At 42.2% G+C, this 17,949-nt stretch overlaps 1 protein-coding gene across 2 annotated transcripts in view; it reads left to right on the top strand.

The window, feature by feature from the left end:
* Nucleotides 1–17,949, top strand: part of ptpro (protein tyrosine phosphatase receptor type O) — a 169,101-nt gene that overhangs the window by 109,600 nt on the left and 41,552 nt on the right. For both annotated transcript variants that reach the window (XM_073066200.1, XM_073066202.1), the window contains exons 11-13: nucleotides 1,175–1,326; nucleotides 3,244–3,364; nucleotides 13,504–13,637. In XM_073066200.1, the coding sequence (XP_072922301.1) occupies nucleotides 1,175–1,326; nucleotides 3,244–3,364; nucleotides 13,504–13,637 (407 nt within the window). The remainder of the gene's footprint in view (nucleotides 1–1,174; nucleotides 1,327–3,243; nucleotides 3,365–13,503; nucleotides 13,638–17,949) is intronic.

Below are 17,949 nucleotides of genomic sequence, written 5' to 3'. Positions count from 1 at the left end.
TTTATTCAACATTTTCATATGAGTTAAATGGTCTGATCCTAAACCTTACTGTTATTATCCTTAATTATTTGGATGGAGGTTCGGAGTTATCGGCACTACTGTATGTATTTAACATTATGCAATTGCCCATGTTGGTTAGTTTTTTTTTTAAGTTTTCTTTTAGTTTTTTTTGGGGGGGGTTCTCTTTTTCGATTCTTTTACATTAATACTATGAGTTTGGGAGGCCTTATATATTGATTATTACATATCTGATTGTCTATTTAAACTATTAATTATGTACTCTCAAACGTTTTGTATTCATATTTCACTTATGTTTTTCTTAAAATTAATAAAAAGATTTAAAAAGAAAAGGAAGAAAGAAACTTCACCCCATGTGGACTCTCTTTTAAAACAAAAGGGGGGGTGAATGTGGTGCACTACATATACCTGTCTGGACACGCACCCCCCCCCCCACTGACTGCTCCTGTGGATCCTCCCACAGACCCCTGTATAAAGGCAATTGGAGGCACTGCTCCTCCCTCAGTCTCCGGGATGTTGTGTGGTGGGCTCTTGCTGCTGATAGTGCTCTCTTCCAGTGAATAAAAGCCTATATCTCGCCTCATTCCTATTATTACTTTATCCTTTCTTTCTTGTATTTGCAATCTGTTGTCTTTTACACGCTGGTCATCCGCCCTGTTGGTGCATCTTTCATGGAATTCTATCGGAATTTGTTTTGTTGAGATACAGCACAGAGTAGGCCTTTCTGGCCGCTCGAGCCATGCTGGTCAGCAATCCCCAAATTTATTCTAGCCTAATCATGGGGCAATTTACGATGACCACTTAACCTGCAGCCATATGTCTTTGGACTGTGGGAGGAAACCCACGTGGCCATGGAGAGGACGTACAAACTCCTTACAGACAGCTGTGGGAATAGAACCTGGGTCACTTGTATTGTGAAGCGTTATGCTAACCACTATGCTATCATGCTGCCCCATTTATTGAGCATGCCCACAAGAAAATGAATCTCAGGGTTGTATATGGTGACATGTATGTATTTGATAATAAATTTAATTTGAACTTTCAGTTGTACCTTTTGGGTGAGGTTTGGTAATTAAGGTTATATGAAACTCTATGAATAATCTTAACAACCTCTTCCCTTTCTAAACTGTTGCTTCCTAATCGCCGTTCCCTACAGCACCACTGGCTCCAGAGATTACATGGCTGGAGTATTCCAAGGATGTATTGTCTGTCAGCTGGAAGTATGGGAACACTACAACAGGAACATCGGATTCAACCCTCGCATACTGGCTGGTCATTGCTGTTGGACGAAGGATCATTAAGAAAAGTGTAAATACAAGTATTCATTAGAATGGTGCATGGCAAAAGCAAATTAAATTTGATTTGAGTTAGTTTCTGTTTTAATTGAAGAGGCATGTAATAAAGGTAATGACACAATTGTAATGGGGGAATTCAGTATGCAAGGGGATTGAGAAGATTAGGTTGATGTCAGATCGCAATAGAGGTAACGTTGAATGCCTACTAGATAGCTTGTTAGAGCAGCTTGTGCTTGAGCCTCCTCAGGCTATCTTAGATTGGGTGTTATGTAATAAACCAGTTATTAGGGAGCTTTATGTAAAGGAACCCTGATGAGGCAGTGATCATAATATGATTGAATTCATACTGCAATTTGAGAGGGAGAAGCATAAGTCACATATATCAGATTCGCAGTGGAATAAAGGGAATTACAGAGGCATGAGAGAGGAGCTTGCCCAGGTAGATTGGAGGAGGGTACTGGCAGGGATAACAGCAGAGAAGAGGTGGCTGAAGTTTTTGGGAATAGTTCACAAGGCACAGGCTAGGTATGTCTCACGGAAGTTCACAAATTGGCAGGGTAGGCAACCGTGGCTGACAAGGGAAGTTAAGGACTGCATAAAAGCCAAGGAAAGGATGTATAAGGTAGGAAATGTGAGTGGGATGTTGGATGGTTGGGAAGCTTTTAAAATCCGACAAAAGGCAACTAAAAAAGCTATAAGAAGGGAGGAGATGAAATATGAGGGGAAACTAGCCAATGATATAAAGCTTGGGAGTGTGATCTGGAAAAAATGCACTGAAAAATGTCAGATGCATTTTTAACGAGTGTGAGGTGTTGCACTTTGGTAGGACGAACCAGCATAGGACTTGCACAGTGAATGATGAGGTCACTGAGATGTTCCATAGAATAAGGGGATCTGGAAAGACGGGTCCGTAAGTTGTTGAAAATGACATCACAGGTAGAGAGACTCATAAAGAGAGCTTTTGACACATTGTCCTTCATAAATCTGAGTACTGAATACGGGAGTCGGGAGGTTATGTTGAAGTTGTATAAGATGCTGGTGAGGACACGTTTGCAGTATTGTGTACAGTTGCTCACCTACCTACAAGAAAGATATCAATAAGCTTCAAAGAGTACAGAGAAAATATGCAAGGATGTTGCTGGGACTAGAGGACTGGAGTTATAGGGTAAGGTTCAGTAGGTTAGGATATTATTCTTTGGCGCATTGGAGATCTTACAGATATACAAAGTTATGAAGAGTATAGATAGAGATTGCAGGCATTTTCTCTCGGGTTGAGTGATATGAGAATTATAGGTTTATGGTGAAAAGTGAAATAATTAAGGCGAACCTGAAGGGAAACATATTGTGTGTCGTTAACAAGGTATAACATTAGATTACGGAGAAAAAGGAATGCATGAGATGCAGTGGAGAGATAGAAGGGACGGGATGCAGTCTCTTCAGTAGCAGGAGTCAGGGGTCAGCAGGTGAGGTGGAGTTGTGTGGGTAAGAGCTGAAATGAACAAAGCAGATAAATTGAAAAGGAGATCAAGAAAACTTCAAGTGTGGGCTTCTTGATAATGGGGCCAGGAGAGGGGACTGATGAGGACTGGCCAGGGAGATTCACAGCCTCAGTCTGATTAAGTGTGTTTCAGCGGCAGGACCGGGAGAATAAAAGAACTGAATGACATCATTTAGTAATGTTCACAATGCAAAATATATCTGAGCTTTGCAACTCTGTCATGAGGAACGGGCAATTCAATTCAGCCCGTCACCACCAAACCTATTTCTTTTTGCTGAGTGATGCATTCTTGCAGGCTTATCACTCACCTCCAGATTCTGAACTTTTCTTGGCAATTTTTGATGCATCCTCAAGGTAACAAGGTTAAAGTGAGGGTGAGAAGTGAGAGCTTGAGTGATTAGTAACTGGGAGGTGTTCCGTTGTTTAATGCAGGTGCCGCCCAGTGTAATGACAACCCTGCTTCGATTGCCTCCCGGGGATATATACAACATTACTGTTGTAGCCTACACAGAAGGAAGCAGCAATTCATCCATTCCACGAATAATTCAACTCCGTAAGTGTTCCTTCACTTTTGCTTGCTCGCTTATCCTCTGTTTTACAGACCACTCTCATTAAATCCTTTGTGCTGTTTTGCCTCCATAATGGTGAAAATGCTTGGGAGCCTTCCCAAGCTTTATAAAGCTATTTTGCTCGGTAAATAGAACAGCACTGCAGGTAATTTAGGCACTACAGGGGCGGTACAGTTAGCACATCACTTTATAGCACCAGTTGTAAGATCGGTGTTCAAATCTGGCCGCTGTAGGAGGTTGGTATGTTCTCCCTGTGGTCGTGTGGATTTTCTCCAGGTGCTCTGGTTTCCTCTCACATTCCAAAGGTGTACTCAGTTCCTAATCTCTCTAATCTTTATTAAGGCTATAGCTACTCTCTTTAACTCTTTATTAAGCATATGATGTAGATTGGAAAGTCACTAATGTGCACAGGACAAACTTAATGGCAAAGTCTGGCTCCATTCCTGCTTTTCAGGATTTGTAAAGGATAGCCTCAGAATAGAAGGAGGTCGGATTGAAACAGATGAGGGATTTCTTTAGCTGGAGGGTGGTCAATCTCTGGAATTCGTTGCTGCAAATGCCCGTGAAGGCCAAGTCATTGGGTATATTTAAAGCGGAGGTTGATAGATTCTTGATTAGTAAGTTCTTCAAAGGTTACAGGGAGGAGAATTGGGTGAGAGGGATAATAAATCAGCCATGTTGAAGTGGCTATGTAGACTTGATGGGCTGAATGGCCTTATTTTGCTCCTACGCCTTACTGTAAAAACCACACCAGACATACCCAAACCAAAAGCCGTGGATGAACCAGGAGATTTGTAGTCTGCTGAGGGCTAGATCTGTGGTATTCAAGACCGGTGATCCAGAACTATACAAGATGTACAGATGTGACCTACGAAATGCAGTTTGAAGAGCGGCAAAAAACAATTCCGATTGAAGTTAGAAGCTGTATCGGATGCACATCAGCTCTGTTAGGTTTTGCAGCCATTACTTCCTACAAGACAAAACCTAACATTATGAATGGCTGGGAAGCTTCACTCCCTCATGAGCTCAATACCTTTGATGCACACGTGGAAAGGGAGCATAAAACTATAACTATGAATCCCTGCAGCATCCAGTGACCCCGTAATCTCTGTCTCAGAGGCCGACATCAGAGCATCTTTCAAGAGGGTGAACATCAGGACCCGATGGTGTTCCTGTTTGGGCACTGAAAATACTGGCGGAAGTGTTCAAGGACATCTTGAATCTCCCACTGCTGTAGTTAGAGGTTCCCACCTGCTTCAACAGGATAATAGCGATACCAGTGCCCAAGAAGAGCTGCCTCAATGACTATAAACCAGTTACACTCAAATCCATAAGCTCAAAAGACAAAGGAGCAGAATTAGGCCATTCAGCCCATCAATCTGCTCTGCCATTCCATCATGGCTGATCCTGGAACCCACTCAACCCCATACACCTGCCTTCTTACCATATCCTTTGATGTCTTGACCAATCAGGAAACAATCAAGTTCCGCCTTAAATATATGCATGGACTGGGCCTCCACCATGGTCTGTGGCAGGGCATTGCAAAGATTTACTGTTCTCTGTAATGCCATAGGATTTTATCTTGTTAAGTAGCCTCGTGTGTGGCACTTCATCAAACGCCTTCTGAAAATCCAAGTAAATGACAACTTATTTGTCCACCCTGCTTGTTACTTGGACCCACTGAGCTCGGACTATCACCACAATAGGTCTACAGTAGATGCAATGTCACTGGCTCTCCACATGGCCTTGGATCACCTGAACAATAGTAATACCTACATCGGGCTGCTAATAATGGCCTACAGCCCAGCGTTCAATGCAATCACACCTTCAGTTCTGATCAAAAAGCTCCAAAACCTGGGCCTCTGTACCTCCCTCTGCAACTGGATCCTCGGCTTCCTCACTGGGAGACCCGATCGGAAATAACATCTCCTCCTCACTGACGATCAACACTGGTACACCTCAAGGGCGTGTGCTTAGCCCATCGCTCTGCTCTTTCTATAACCTTGACTATGTGATTAGACACAGCTCAAACACCATCTGTAAATTTACAAGGAGGTGTTCAGAAGTGATATACAGTTCAAAGGTCTTGGGCATCCTAGGATGTTTTAAAATGGTTTCAGATGGTGTGGCCTCCATAGAGCCCAGATCTCGACATCATCGAGGCTGCTTGGGATTACCTGGAGAGACAGAAACAGGTGAGACAGCCAAAGTCTGCGGAAGAACTGTGCCAAGTTCTCCAAGATGTTTGAAACAACCTACCAGCTGGTTTTCTTATAAAACTGCACAACAGTGAACCTAAGAGAATGATGCAGATTGAAAGGCAAAGGGTGGACACACCAAATATTGATTTGAGTTAGTTTTTTTTATTGTTAACTGCTCTTTATAGTAATTTTTTGACATTTTGAAACTTTTAATTGTTATTTTTGAAAGCATCTTCATCTTACATGTGCCTAAGATTTTTGCGCTGTACTGTGGATCAGCTGGTTGAGTGGTTCCGCAATAAAAACCTTGCGCTCAATGTCAGTAAGACCAAGGAATTGATTGTGGACTTCAGGAAGGGGAAGATGAGGAAACTCACGCCAGTCCTCATTGAGGGATCAGCATTGTAGGGGTGAGCAGTTTCAAGTTCCTGGATGTCAACATCTCTGAAGATCTATCCTGGGCCCAACAGATTGATGCAATTACAAAGAAGATACAACAGCATCTATATTTCATTTGGAGTTTGAGGAGATTTGGTATGTCAATAAAGACTCTGGCAAATTTTGACGGGTATTCCACGGAGAGCAGTCTGACTGGCTGCGACACTGTCTGGTATGGAGGGGCCACAGCGCAGGATTAGAAAACGTTGTAGAGTTTCAAAACTCAGCCAGCTCCATCATGGCGCAGGTCTCCCCAGGATTGAGGACACCTTCAAAAGGCAGTAACTCAACAAGGTCATCCAAATCGTGCCCTCTTCTCAGTGCTACCAAGAAGGTGGTCACGAAGTATGAAGATACACACTCAGCATTTTAAGAACAGCTTCTTCCCTTCTGCCATCAGATTTCTGATTGAACAATGTACGCTACCTCAATACTTTTTCCTCTCCTTTTGCACTACTAATTTATTAATTTATATTTGTTTGTGTGTGTGTGTGTGTGTGTGTCTGTGTGTGTTTCCATATATATATATATAATTATTTCTTACTGTAATTTATATTATTTTATTATGTATTGCAATGTACTGCTGTGGCAAAACAAATTTCATAACATATGCCTGTGATATTAAACCTGTTTGTCGTCTGCAGAGTTACTTCACACTGGCCACAGTCAAATATTCTTTATGTATAGTTTTTTATAAATTCCTTTGTTTTCCTTTGAATCCCTGCAAAAAAAATGAACCCCAAGGCATTATATGGTGACATAAATGTACTTTGATAATAAATTGACTTTGACTTTGAGAAACTGGGTGGTAGTAAGAGTCCCATTCTTCAGCAGCAAAAGGAAGATATTGGCGTGAGCTAGTGTGGGAAATCGGGGATGAACTTTGGAATTGATGAAGACTGAGAACCTGAACTGGAAAATGAACACTCTCATAATTTGGCTGAAAGTAAAGGGTGGGGGTGAGGGGAAGAGGGGTGTTGGAAAGGGGGTGGGTGTCTGACAGGGGCAGCACTAAGGCACAGTGGGTAGTGTCGCTAATCGACAGCTGAAGTGACCCAGGTTCAAACTCTACCTTTGGTGCTGGCTTTGCATATTCTACCTGCAACCACATGGTGATCCACCACAAGCTAAAGCTGTGCAGATTGACAGATTAGTTTACGTTGCAAATTGTGAGGAGTGGATGAGCAGGGGATAGTTGAAGCTCATGGGAGTGGGCGGAATGATTATTTCACAATACAGCATAGGCTTGATGGGCCAAATGGCCACCTTCTACGCCATAAACGAATACAAATGTGACCTGGCTCCAGATTTTAAAAACAGAAACTGTGGAGGTTCTATATAAGAAGGTATACAATACCGAGGAAAAGTCTTAGGTGAGTTTGGTAATCTGGCATGTTGGGAATGGTAAGGGTGGAGCTCTGTTAGAGGGGTATGGAACAGGTAGTAGCAAAGGAGTATCAGAAGTGTGTTGGGGGTGGGGGATGGCACGGGTACAGGCACAGCCAGCCTTGAGATATCAGGCAAGGTCATACGATTGCAAACAACTAGCTTATTGATAATTACAGAATGTCTCTCTGGTGCTTCCCACTCCCTCCCCTCTCCCTTCCCCTTTTCCCAACCAAGATTCCCCTCTCTCTGCCCCCTTCCCACTCTCACTCCAGAAATGGAGACCCATATCAGAATCAGGTTCATCATTACTCACATATGTCATGAAATTTGTTGTTTTATTGCAGCAGCAGTACAGTGTAATTCATAAAAATACTACAGTACTATGCATACCGTAGATTCCGGACTACAGAGCGCACCTGATTAAAAGCCGCTGGCTCTAATTTTAGAAAGAAAATCAATTTTGTACTTGTACAGGCCGCACCGGATTTTCGGCCGCAGGTGTCCCACGTTGTAATATGAGATATTTACACAGAAAGATATTACACGTGAGGATTTTTAAACTTTTAATTAAATCCATATGCTAACATAAACAAATACATATTGCAAATGCTTTTTTTCGAACCGTGCCTGTAACGCGGCTACTTTTAAATATACGTTGCGTATACTTTTTTACTGAACAACATTCCAATATCTCCTAACGACTGGTAAAAAATATATATACTGCAGCCTACCAGGAAAAGTTATTGATCGCCTTTAACTTAAAAGCAGCGTTTTCGCTCCGCCGCTCGCCCCCCGCCGTCCCGTTTATCGCAAACCGGCATTTTTCCCACAAGACGCGGCGAAACCGGGTGTGACGTCATAGCATCCCGGGATGTAGTACAGAAAACAAATATAGTTAAAACAGTTCTAACTTTAACTAACAAATGAATTACTAAGCGAAAATATTATAAACTACCGTAGATGTCGGATTATAAGCCGCTACTTTTTTCCCATGCTTTGAACAGCATTGAACACTGCAGCTTTTAATACGGTGAGGCTAATAAATGGGTTTTTTTCATGCTGCCAAAACATTTTACCTCGTAACAGTAGACCAATAAAATTGATGAGTAGTTCACAGAGGTCCAATGAAATTGTACGATAAATCAAGCGCACTTCACAAATTATTGTAAATCAGCCATTTGTACTCACCCTCATCAACATGGAAAACACTCGAAGAAAAGCATATGATGCAGCTTTTAAGTTAAAGGCAATCAATCTGGCAGTTGAAGAAGGAAATCGAGCTGCTGCGCGTAATCTTGGCATACATGAATCGATGGTGAGAAGGTGGAGACGCCAGCGCGAAGAACTGAATCAATGCAAAAAGACGACAAAAGCTTTCAGAGGTAATCACAGCAGATGGCCCGAACTTGAAAACTTTCTTGAAGACTGGGTTAACACACAGAGAGCAGGCGGCCGCGGTGTTTCCACCGTGCAGATCAGACTGAAGGCTAAAGCAATCGCCACCAAAATGAAAATCGAAGATTTTAGAGGTGGGCCATCGTGGTGTTTTAGATTTATGAGACGAAAAGGCCTGTCCATCAGGGTACGCACGACTCTCTGTCAGCAGCTCCCTCCCGACCATGAGGAAAAACTTGCTAACTTCCGCACATTCACTCAAACAAAGATAGCGGAGAATTCCATCGGGCCAGATGAAATCATAAATATGGATGAAGTACCTTTGACGTTTGACCTGCCTCTCACTCGGACTGTTAATAAAAAAGGTGACTCGTCCATCATACTGAAAACAAGTGGCCATGAGAGAACGCATTTTACTTGTGTTCTGAGCTGCACAGCATCCGGACTAAAGCTTCCACCGATGGTGATTTTTAAGCGGCTGACAATGCCAAAGGAAAAGTTCCCAAAAGAAATCATGGTGAAAGTCAATAAGAAAGGTTGGATGATGGAGAGTCTAATGAAGGATTGGCTCAGAGAGTGCTACGCCAAGCGACCGGGGGGATTTTTTCACATAAAAAAAGCGTTGCTCGTTATGGACAGCATGAGGGCTCATATAACAGATTCAGTGAAAGCTGCCATCAAGAGTACAAACTCAATTCCAGCTGTGATTCCTGGGGGCACCACGAAGTATTTGCAGCCACTGGACATCAGCGTGAACCGGGCATTTAAAGTGGCACTACGCATTGAGTGGGAGACTTGGATGACGAGCGGCGAGAAATCCTTTACCAAAACAGGCCACATGCGAAGAGCATCTTTAACTCAAGTCTGCCAGTGGATCCTAAATGCTTGGAGCCATGTCACAACATCCACCATCACCAACGGGTTTCGAAAGGCTGGACTGCTGCGTGATGAAGAGGATCGCGTGCGCTCAAGTGAGAGCGACAACGAAGAGACTGAAGTGAGTGATGAGATCCTAAGGTTATTCAATTCGGACACTGAAGAAGAGGACTTTGATGGTTTTAGTGCGCAGGAGGAAGATGAAGAAGGCGATCAATAACTTTTCCTGGTAGGCTGCAGTATATATATTTTTTTTAACCAGTCGTTAGGAGATGTTGGAATGTTGTTCATGCACTGTTCAGTAAAAAAGTATACCCAACGTAATTTGTGTGTTACCGATAGGTATGTATTTTAAAAGTAGCCGTGTTACAGGCACGGTTCGAAAAAAAGCATTTGCAATATGTATTTGTTTATGTTACCATACGGATTTAATTAAAAGTTTAAAAAATCCTCACGTGTGTTAGGATTAATTTGGGACTGCCGCTTCAGGTCAGGAGTGGCTCACGTGATATTAGACAGCAGTACAAGGGAGGGAGGGAGCGAAACTGAGGATTCCGCTGCACCAAAACTGCTAGCGATTCAGTAAACAAAAAAACAGGAAAACTCGTGAGTGAATGGTATCGGGCCAATAAGGACACAAGTGTCCGATGTTACCAAATAGGTATAACAAAGTTTAGCCTTACCAAATATGTGTAGCGAGGGTTTGGCTTGGGGGAAAAAGGGGTATAAATAAGAGCAGAATGTAAGGGGAAGGCAGAACGCGTTCTGCAATAAAGCCACGCTGCACTATAATCCGGTGTTGGTTGTCTCTCTTCCAAAACGAACACAGGGCAGAATTTGAAGCCCAACACGTGTAATATCTTTCTGTGTAAATATCTCATATTACAACGTGGGACACCTGTGGCCGAAAATCCGGTGCGGCCTGTACAATTAAAAAATTGATTTTATTTCTAAAATTAGAGCCAGCGGCTTTTAATCAGGTGCGCTCTGTAGTCCGGAATCTACGGTAAATAACTGCCATAAAGGCAGCACAATGCTTTTCTTCGAGTGTTTTCCATGTTGATGAGGGTGAGTACAAATGACTGATTTACAATAATTTAATTGTGAAAGTGCGCTTGATTTATCGTACAATTTCATTGGACCTCTGTGAACTACTCATCAATTTTATTGGTCTACTGTTACGAGGCAAAATGTTTTTGGCGGCATGAAAAAAAACCATGCATTAGCCGCTCCGTATTAAAGGCCGCAGAGTTCAAAGCTGTTCAAAATGTGGGAAAAAAGTAGCGGCTTAAAATCCGGAATCTACGGTAATTTCTTCGGCACCCTAGCTAGATATATGTGAATGAGACTCTATATGGACTTTGAGTGGTTGGTCTGCTGCAATCTGAATGTCACTCATCTTTTCTTCGTTGTTTTCCCCAAAACCTTTAATTAACCATTGGTAATTACGGGTGTACTTGTTCAGAGCTGGGAAAGAGAATATAAGTTGGTTTTCAGTGCCAGTTCTGAAGAAGGGTCATTGGCCTGAAAGGGTTAATGTTTCCCTACACATGCTACCAGGTCTGCCGAGGCTTTCCAGCTTTCTCTGGTTTTTTTATTTTGGATTTATGGCATCTGCAGTTTGTGACTTTCAAATGAGATATCGATGCTGGCACGTGGGTGGGCCCTTTGCTGTCTTTACCTGGCAGCTTATGGCTGGAGACCAAAGCCAGGGTGATTCCATACATCTGGAATTTAAAAATGAGTAATGATCCAGGGAGCTGATGTCAATCCCTCCATTTGTGGGGGGTGGCTGGGGAAGAAATGAACTTCAATTTCTCCTTGAAAATCATTTTGGAGAAATATTAAAGTCACAGGAAGTGCCTGTTTGAAAATGAGGAAGTCTGGTCTAAGTGAATGGAACTTCCTCACCCAAAGGATAACAGATTGGGAGATTTATCATGAGGGTGATAACTGGGGAGGGTTTTTGAGCAGACAGAAATAATTCATTCAGGGAACAACTGGGTTAAATTTTGGACAAAAGAATTAGGGAATCAAGGTATTAAATGACACAGCAGTTGCAGGTTCTGTTTGATGTTTAACGTCAGATCTGAATGGAAATGCCAGAGAAGTAACCCACTACGGTCAGTGCGTATTCAAATGAACTAGTGGTGTGCAGGTATGTTTCAACAACTGCTGATAATTTCTTAATTGTTACAGAATCACAGAGCACTACAGCACAGAAACAGGCCCTTTGGCCCATCTAGTCCGTACTGAACTATCATTCTACCTAGTCCCATTGACCTGCACCCGGACATTAGCTCTCCATACCTCTCCTATCCACATACTTATCCCAACTTCTCTTAACTACTAAAATTTACCTGGCATCTACCAATCCACTGGCAGCTTGTTCCACACTCGCACCAGCCTCATGTTCCCCTTAAACATTTCACCTTTCACCCCTAACCTCGAGTTCTAGTCTCACCCAACCTCAGTGGAAAAAAGCCTTTCTTGCATTTACCCTATCAATACCCCTCATAATTCTGTATACCATTATCAGATTCTCCCTCATTCTCCTAAAATCCAGGAATAAAGACCTAACCCGTTCTACCGTTCCCTGTAACTCAGGTCCTCGAGTTCTGGCAACATCCTTTTCCAGTCCTCTTCCAGTTAAATTTTCCCGGTTCTCTTTCAGTGTTATTGATATAACTGCATAAAAGTCTTAAGCAGTAAAATTGCAGAAAGCAATGAGCGTCTGTCGCCTCTATGTGGCTCTTCAGCTGCGTCCTTTCATCTTTCAGCTTGTTTAGCAGAGTGCTTCAGGTCTCAGCTGATGACACAATTCTCCATCGAGTGCCCTGTCTTCTGTGGAAGTCATTTTCCACCATGCATGCTGTGCTCCCTTCTTGCTGCTTCAATTGGCAAGGAGGGACGGGAACCTTAGGTCCCACACCACCAGGTTCAGGGAGTTATTATCCTTCAACCATCAGACTCCTGAAGCAACATGGACACTGTGCATAACCTATAGAGTCACTTTCAAGGGATCTACAAATCATGTTCTCAGTATTATCTTTTTTTTTGTATTTGCACAGTTTGCCTTCTTTTCTACATTGGTTGCTTGTCAGTCTTACAATTCAATTCAAGTTTAATTGTCATTTAACCGTACATGAATATTCATGAATACAACCAAATGAAACAGCGTTACTGTGGGCTCAAGGTGCAAAGACACATTGCCAACAGTCACACACAGTGAGCACACACTAGATCACAATCACGTAATAAGAGTCCAGAGGCCCACTTCCCCCCACCCCCGCCCCGCACCGAGACGCCACAGCTGGATATAGGATAACAGTACAAATATGACGCAGAATGTGTGTGTGTGTGTGTGTGTGTGTGTGTATACATATAGGCCTCCGTTAGTCTCGATAGACCATGGGTTCGTGCCTTGGAAAGTTTCCAGGGCACAAGCCTGGGCAAGGTTTTTTTTATGGAAGACCGGCAGTTGCCCAAGCTGCAAGTCTCCCCTCTCCACGCCACCGATGTTGTCCAAGGGAACAGCATTAGGACCCATACAGCTTGGCACCAGTGTCGTTGCAGACCAATGTGTATATATACAGTGTATGTATGTATCGATATTAACCAACATTTTGATGACAAACTCCGCTATCTTCATCAGGCATCATCCCTGTTGAAGATGGCGGAGTTAGTCATCGAAGCATCATTTAATATCAATACCTGTACCCAGCTGGCGCCCAGAGAGGAGCTTATTTGTTATATGCACCGGGAAAGCACGGGATCCTTTTTGTTTGCATTTTAACCTATTTCTGTGTTTTCTTTGCTCGTAGAGCCTGCTTCTCCCAAGTCACTCTTCACTGTGAACAGAACGCGGTCGTCTGTGACCCTCCTGTGGGTCGAGGAAGGGGTCACTGATCATTACAGGGTCATTTGTAAACAGGTGGGATCAAAGAAGGAAGCAAAGGTTGGTTGTGCACTGTTCACCTTCGTGACCATTATGTCAGGAAATTTGAACCCAGATTTGAAAGCAGTCAGGAATGGGGGAATCAAACACAAACGTGTTCAATAAAGGCCGATGTTACACCTTAGTAGAGTTGTGGCTGTTTTTGAGCTCACTTTTAATCCTTTTCATGAGTAGAACATACTGTAGTCCCAAATCTCCTTTAGAGAGTCCAAATTAGAAAATTAAGTCTCACTCACAAGCTCTTGCCTCATCCTTCGCCCTTATCTCTTTACACCGGCTATCTGCTCAACATACTCCTAGTTCTGATGCATGGTGTCAACCCAAAATATCAACCAATCTTTTGTCTTCCTACATGCTGCTTGACCTGCTGAATTCTGTAGGCATTTTTTGTCCCCTCCAGATCCCAGCATCTCAGTCTTTTGTGTCTGAAAATTAAGCTTGAACTTGACCTAGTTCAATATAATTTCACAAATCTGGAAATCTTTCTGACATCATTAGAATTATGCTCAAAAGAAAGTGAATTGTGTCATGACATCAGTGCTGTTCATAGTTATGAACATGGCCATCTACTCTAATTCCAAATTCCTGTGCTTCTCCTTAATAATTTAGCTTTCTTTTCAAATACTTAATTGAAACATTATCTTAGTCCAATAGCTTTTATGATAAAGTACCATATGTCTTATTAATTCTGCTTCTAACTTTCCTCCTCATAATTCATTATTAAAGCAAAATCTTTTTATCATCAATTTTCCCTTTCATGGAAACAACAGTTCATCATCTCCCCATTTGGCTTCTATCATTCTGAGGAACCTCGATTCTGTTTTATGTTCCCTGGTACATACATTTCCTTGTTCTTGGTAATCTCCATTGTGGGAGCCATGGTTTTTCTATCCCATTACAGTAGAACAGAGATATTCTGGCACATTCATTGATGCTAGAACAGCAGATTTTCTGGATATGCCCAAAAAAACCATGGATGAACCAGGAGGTGGTCATCTGCTGAAGGCTAGATCCGTGGCATTCAAGTCTGGCGACCCAGACCTGTACCAGAAAACCAGGTGTGATTTGCGGAGGGCCATTTCAAGGGCGAAGAGACAATTTTAAACAAGGTTGGAGAGGACGTCGGATGCACGGCAACTCTGGCAGGGTCTGCAAGACATTACCTCCTACAAAGCGAAACCCAATAGCATGAATGCCAGCGATACTTCACTACCAGATGAACTCAACACCTCCTATGCACGCTTTGAAAGGGAGAACACAACTACAACTGTGAAGATCCCTGTTGCACCCAATGACCCTGTGATCTCTGTCTCAGAGGCCGATGTTGGGCTATCTTCAAAGAGAGTGAACCCTCGCAAGGTGAAAGTTCCCGATGGAAAGGCTCTGATAACCTGTGGCAATCAACTAGTGGGAGTATGCAAGGACATTTTCAACCTCTCACTGCTATGGGTGGAAGTTCCCACTTGCTTCAAAAAGGCAACAATGTACCAGTGCCTAAGAAGAATAATGTGGGCTGCCTTAATGAGTATCGCCCAGTATCACTCACATCGACAGTGATGAAATGCTTTGAGAGGTTGGTCATGACTAGACTGAACTCCTGCCTCAGCAAGGATCTGGACCCACTGCAATTTGCTTATCACCACAATAGGTCAATGGCAGATGCAATCTCAATGGCTCTTCACACGGCTTTAGTCCACCTGGACAACACAAACACCCATGTCAGGATGCTGTTCATCGACTATTGCTCAGCATTTAATACCATTATTCACACAATCCTGATAGAGAAGTTGCAGAGCCTGGGCCCCTGTACCTCCCTCTGCAAATGGATCCTCGACTTCCTAACCGGGTATGGGGGGGGAGGGGCTACTGCACAGGATCGAAAGAAGCTGCAGAAGGTTGTAAATTTAGTCAGCTCCATCTTGGGTACTGGCCTACAAAGTACCCAGGACATCTTTGAGGAGCAGTGTCTCAGAAAGGCAGTGTCCATTATTAAGGACCTCCAGCACCCAGGGCATAATCTTTTCTCACTGTTACCATCAGGTAGGAGGTACAGAAGCCTGAAAGCACACACTCAGCGATTCAGGAACAGCTTCTTCCCCTCTGCCATCTGATTCCTTAGTGGACATTGAATCCTTGAACACTACCTCACTTTTTTTAATATGCAGTATTTCTGGATTTTTTGCACTTTTTTAAATCTATTCAATATACATATACTGTAATTGATTTATTTGTTTATTAATATTACTTTTATTTTATTTTTCTCTCTTTTAAATTAAGCATTGCATTGAACTGCTGCTGCTGAGTTAACAAATTTCACGTCACTTGCCGGTGATAATAAACCTGATTCTGATTCTGACATTATTTCTAGTAATGCTCCATCACATTTTTCATTCACGTTTTTTTATGATGTTGCAAAGAATTCTGATAAATTTTCTAGAGTACCTGGTAAGTTTAAGAGGAGCATAGGAATGGGGTTCCTGGTGGGAACGTGCCAATGTTACCAGGTGACACAGATGACAAAGTGGTCATGGAGGATCGTCAGAATTTGGCTGCATTTGTCTGTCAGGAGACCTGTGGGCAGAAGTGTGACCTTCTGCAGTGCCGTGAACATTATTCTATGGCTGCACAGGTCTTGTTGCACAGACCTTATTTTCAAAAATCTTTTACCTTTGACACCCTTGGTAAGCAGCCAGGATAACACGGCATGTTCAACACAGTCTCATCTCTACTGAAACATCTGAAGTTGTCTGAATCTTTGCATCAAAACGATGAGAAAGACTGAGATAATGTGAGCTTGACATTTTTTTCCCCCCGGTAAACTCCCTCTTCCCTTTTCATTGTCCTCCAGCATACCAGCTGAGACTGGGGATAGGTTGTTTGAGCTTTTGGTTTCTATCAGTGTTACTGTAACGCAGTTGCTGGGAGTAGAGCACAGACAGATTTTGGTGACTTTTTAACCCCTCAGTGAGTACACAGCCAAGAACTGAAGTCAGCAGACTTTGTAGTTGTGAATTTCAATTTAAAATCTTGCAAACTGTTTTCAGGGTTACTTCTTTCATAGCAAACAAGGAACCTCCTTTACAATAGATTTAAGGATTTAAGCTTAGTTCTTGCTTTATTTAAGTAATTGCCTGATTGGCTGTCACTTCTCCTTTTTGTTTCTTTATATAACTTTGCAACATTGCAAGTTTATACTTTGAAGTTGGTGATGACTTCCTACAATAACTCGGAAGATGACGCTTGTTAAATATTGTAAAATGTAGTTAGTCAGTTGCAGTGTCCGCCAGTCCTCAAATTCAAGGAGCCATTGTAACAAGTAGGTAACAGTTCTTTTTTTTAGTATGAAAAACAGTTAAATGAATGAAAGGAATATGTTTCTGTTGGGTCACAACTACCGTTTGATTGAATGAATTAGTCCGGAGGTTATTAGGGCACAGTGAAGCACGACTGCCATATGAAGGCATGCTTCACTTACCGTCATAGCCATGTCAAGAATATTATTAGAATTATATTACTGTATTGTAAGGGTTGGTACTGTACTTGTCCTACAAGTAGTGGGGATTTGAACAGAACAAAAATGGGCTTTGTGGCTTGTCCCTAGAATGGATTGTTGTACAATTGCAGTCTGATTTGCCTTGGGGTTAACTGTAAACCTGAAGTCTGATTGGCTACCTTTCTCAGAAATCATAATTGGAACTCAGAACGTGGCACGGCACACTGTGCCTCATTTCTGTGTGTCCGTGACTTGATGAGTAAAAGGAAGCATTTCTGTGCCAACACTACCTGCCATAGTTCAAATGTTTAAAAGTAGAGCAGGCAACAAATGGAAATTTCAGCAAATAGATGTAAGAAAAAGAAATGTTTTTTTTCATAAGTTTGCGAAGTCTAATTTCCCATTGGCAGCTTCATCCCATTTTAAAGAGAGCAGATATTTTAACCATTCTGTTCTGTACCGATTGTTTCAGAGAATATAACGTACGATGAAGGAGTTTCAACTATCAATTAATAAATGGAATATGAGCTTCTCTTTAAGATGAAAAACTGATTTAAAAATTAGAATGACCAGGTACACTCTTTTAGGAACATGGATAAACACTGGAGAATACCTCGGGTGCGTTCACGTAGTACAAGTAAATTTGGGTACATATCATTAATTATCCGAGGAAGTACTATCCATTTTAAGAAAAGATGGACCTTCGGATTTTCATCTTAACCATTTTGCTACTAGATAAAAAAGTTAAATGAACAATGTGTATTGTGCAAATGACTATTGCAGTATGTAAGTAAAGTTTTTTTTGTTGATTATTTATTT

The sequence above is a fragment of the Hemitrygon akajei genome, chromosome 14 (genome assembly GCF_048418815.1).
Source record: "Hemitrygon akajei chromosome 14, sHemAka1.3, whole genome shotgun sequence".
Taxonomy (NCBI): Eukaryota; Metazoa; Chordata; class Chondrichthyes; order Myliobatiformes; family Dasyatidae; genus Hemitrygon; species Hemitrygon akajei.
This window is presented reverse-complemented; position numbering and strand designations above follow the sequence as displayed.